Source organism: Penaeus monodon, chromosome 30 (assembly GCF_015228065.2).
Source record: "Penaeus monodon isolate SGIC_2016 chromosome 30, NSTDA_Pmon_1, whole genome shotgun sequence".
In the NCBI taxonomy this organism is placed as follows: Eukaryota; Metazoa; Arthropoda; class Malacostraca; order Decapoda; family Penaeidae; genus Penaeus; species Penaeus monodon.
In genome coordinates this window covers 15,212,321-15,216,370 of record NC_051415.1, presented here as the reverse complement: position 1 = coordinate 15,216,370, position 4,050 = coordinate 15,212,321, and the positions used below count along the sequence as shown (strand labels likewise).

Below are 4,050 nucleotides of genomic sequence, written 5' to 3'. Positions count from 1 at the left end.
AGTAGCCATAAGGTAATATAGAAAAAAATACAATATTGAATTATTTACGAAGATGTACTGCATCACAGTACTCTACTACAGTACTAAAGATACTCCCTTGCTTCACAAGAGTATCTTTAGAAGTCCTATTATCCAAGGATTTTAATGTTAGATTCAAAGAGTAGATATCTCATGGGTCCACCCTTAGGAAGATACTGAAGTACCAAGTCAGGAAACAATCGCTGTGGAAACCATTAACCTGAAGGTGATTCGTACCTGACTCAGAAACGGAAAGGTGGGCGGTAGGGTTAACTCTCGTGTGTAAAATAATAAGTAGTAGTAATAGTAACAGCTGTCCTTACGAATGTGAAGTAGAAGGACGATTGCGGAAGGGAAGGGAAGGAAGAGCGACGAATTAACTTTACAATTTGGTTAAACTTGTTTCTGGATTAAGGCAGCGAAATTACTCTTTTTTTCTTGTGGATAGGGACATTAATGGAAGGAAAGTACCCACGGTACTAACGTTACGGGTGCAGGGAATAGACGGTTTCTGCTTCCGGAAGTGTCCGGAGCGTGACGCCCACTGGAGTTGCTGCTGTAGCTTAAAGACAAAACTCCGACTCACGTGTTATTAGTGTTGACTTTTTTGGAGTGGTACGTCATATAACGTTTCTTGCGTCTTTGTAAACATCATGGTTAATGTGAGTAATTACGTGTTCCAACCTTTTGGTGATATTGCGGTTTTTTTAGCGTTTAGAAATAACTATGTTATATGGGATGTAAAATACACGAGATAACTGTATGGCAACACTATTTTCCTGCTATGTATAGTATACACGTGTGTGAATATCTTCTTCGACAATGTAAATATAACCTTCTATATGAAAAAAGTCGATCATACAACGGAGTTCTAGGTAATTGTTTCATTCATGACCATATGAAGTTTGTGACACCTGTCAAACTTCACATTTCCCGCGCACATGAGCTCGGGAGTGGCTAGCAGACGGACTTCGCGGGAAATAAGTCACGTCTTGTTTCCTTCGTTCAATACTTCTCTTTGATGGTCAGCCAGCCTTTAATCTGAATGAAAATCGCCTTCGCTCTTCCATATGTCCTTCTAGAAACTGTGGCGAAAGCCAAAAACGAAAAGGAGCCACGTGTTTACGAATTGTTATTGTGTTGTTATGGGGAGATATTTGGCAGAGCGTGAGCGAGCGAGCGGGTGCGCAGAGGGCGGCGCGCAGGCCCCTCGCTCCGTCCCTCTTTGTCTTCAGTCTGGTCCCAGATTGATCATGGAGTGAAGGCGAGAAGCGCGTGGCACTCGTGTGATAGCGCCCTTTTGTGTATTATTTGTAAATATTGCAAGAGCTGTGTAATATAGTGTGTACATTTTGAATCGAAGTAATGCGGGAGTTGAACGAAGAGATGGTGAGTACGTTTGGAGTTTGTGTATTAAAGCGCGGGAAGCGAAGTGCAACAAGTTATGCGTGCTCGGCGGCCATGTTGGGATCGCTTAGTTCCCGTCGCGGAAAATGTTGTTTTTCTATCTTTTCTTGGTGATTCGCCTGTTCTCTGCTCTGGGGAAGGGGAGATACCAGTGCTATATGCTGAGTAGTTGTCCAGAAAGTGAATTTAGCTCAGAAAACGTAGGGTGGAACGTGACAAATGTCAAGTGACGTTTTGGTGGCAGTGACTAAGGAAGTCGGAGCGGTTGGCAAACCTGGGTTCCCGCGGCGATGCCATGTTGGGAGATGTCCTATACACAGGGATGCTTGCTCTAAAGCTACGTGATCTTGTGGTGGTTACGAGGTATCCGTGTACTTGGAACAGCATTTGGGAGGTCTATGGTTTGTAAGGAATGAGGGGTTTCGCTGGGGAGGACTGACTGACCATGGACCTGACGTGGGGGTTGGTATTGTTTTCACTTCGCGGACCCAGGTGTTTCGGTCTCGTCTCATTGGCCGTTCACTTTAAGGGTATTAATAAAAGCCTCCCCGTGGGAGGAAGGGCAAAGCAAATGTTCAACGCTGACACAAGTCAAGGGCCAGGGGAACATGTCAGCCGAATTAATTAAATCTACCTGGAATGCAGGCCGATAGAATGCACGTTAGAGAGAGCGCCCACACCTGCCAGCCCCAGGGTAGAACGTCTGGTACCTTCACCTTGGTGATTGGTCGCATCTTCACCTGGTTCTTTCCTTAATTACACACTTCTAACATAGATCATTAATCATGGTTTAATTTGACCGTATTAGTTCCATTATTGAAAAGGTAATGAGATCCCTATATGTTAAAATAATAAAGGTCCATTGTCAGTATTGTAAGAAATGGATATTTCCAAACCGACACAAAATGCTAGTTACCGTCCACCGTCAAAGCAGATTCAATTACTTGAGAATATCGTTTTGTTATGGCACCGAAGGATACTTATTTCCTAATCTTAAACTCCACTAATGCTTCACATGGCAGTAATATCTATGTATGTTGCTTTTGCATTTCAGTTTCGAAAGGAACTACTACAGTTTGCAAGTAACAGCCAGATTCCCAGGGAAACTAGGTTAATCGTGTATACCATAGGCGAATATCATTCTTCAGGGGAGAATGAGGCGAAAATAGTGCGAAATATCAGTAAAACGAAGGAATCCGTGAATCACCACCTAATGTCATATATCTTAAATAGCAAATATATTCTCAAATATGGACCCCTTTTCCATTAGAAATCTGTGGTCCGCTGTCTTTTTACTAACCTAGTAATTGTGTTCTTTGGTTTTAGCCTAAGAGAGATACTTGGTCATTGCTGCATATGACCGAGCCGAGACACTATCACAAGACGAAGCCCACGTGGACGAGCAGTTACGATTTAGACGATCAGCCTCAATTTTGCGTAAATGACTGATTATTTGTGGTTGCAATTTCACAAAATCGCGAATGCTAAACCGAATCGTTTAGACCCTTTTCTCTTTGACTTATGGATTGCTAAATGAGGTTCGATGTTAGTTGAGTTCAGGTACTGCCTTTCGCGTAATACAGCCGGCCATGGAGAAGGAAAGTGGAGTACATGACTGCCATGTGCTTCCCTTCTCCTCCTGATGTGGTTGTAGGTTGTTTATACATTCCGCTTGCTGCACGTGGTTAACGCTCCTCGCAGCCGAGGACTGACGGACAGCTTCAAACTTGAGTTCTAGAAGAATGGCAAGCATGGGTTTGTGTGCATGTGTGTAAGGCGACATTTCGCCGGGCGGTTGATATTTTGCCAATTTATTTTCACTTGATATAATTCTACTTATAATATAGTTTATGATCTCTCGCCTTTTCCCTTCCCTCATATTTGCATCTCTTCTTGCCATCTTTAGTTTTGTGTGCTCTCATATTTGCCATATGAACGGTTATTCACATTTTGTCCAGTAAGTTATACTGTTTAGTTATCTGCACTTTCCTCAAATTTCCATGGGGCAGATTAACCTAAAAATGTAATTACAATCACGAAAATGTTGTACATCAAATTCAACAATTGATATTTCAGTATCTTAGGCATGGTAGGTACGTGGCCACGGTTTTATATTGTCGTCTGTACAAAGAAGCTTCAGCTGCCGTAGGTAAGAGAGGAACGAAATAGGGGCAGGTGTAAGTTCAGCTGGACTGGCTTTATTGCTGCTACGGTGGCCGCGTGTTGGTAGTTGTGACGTAGCACCCGGCTAGATTGACAAAGGAGTTTTTTTTTTTTTGGTTCATTCAGTTTTATTCCACAGTAGGTTGGTGGATGTCTGTTGCACGTGCTATACTGCTCCGTTGTTTGTTTACTTCTCATTTGAGTCTCTTCGGTGTGCAGTGTCAATATTTAGATTATTCGCTTTTTAATCAGTTGATGATGATGTGGTTCTACACTGGGCCTTCTATGTATGTTGTTTGTTTATGTTGATTATGTTCCCCACGGTGTTTATGGTGATTGTCTTCTACGAGATGACAAAGCAAGCAGTCTCACGAGTTATTAGCGTAAACAAAAAAATAGGAATACGGAAGTGGGTGATAAGAAAGTGATAAGCCTAGGATAAACGCCTCGCGCGATGTTGGC

At 42.6% G+C, this 4,050-nt stretch overlaps 1 protein-coding gene across 2 annotated transcripts in view; it reads left to right on the top strand.

Moving 5' to 3' along the window:
* The window catches only part of LOC119592548 (pumilio homolog 2-like), a gene marked incomplete in the record, with an annotated part of 245,467 nt that overhangs the window by 101,554 nt on the left and 139,863 nt on the right, over positions 1–4,050 (top strand). The window contains 1 exon segment of one of the 2 annotated variants that reach the window (XM_037941415.1): positions 1,245–1,407. Within the exon segment in view, the coding sequence (XP_037797343.1) occupies positions 1,384–1,407 (24 nt within the window). 2 annotated transcript variants of the gene reach the window in all.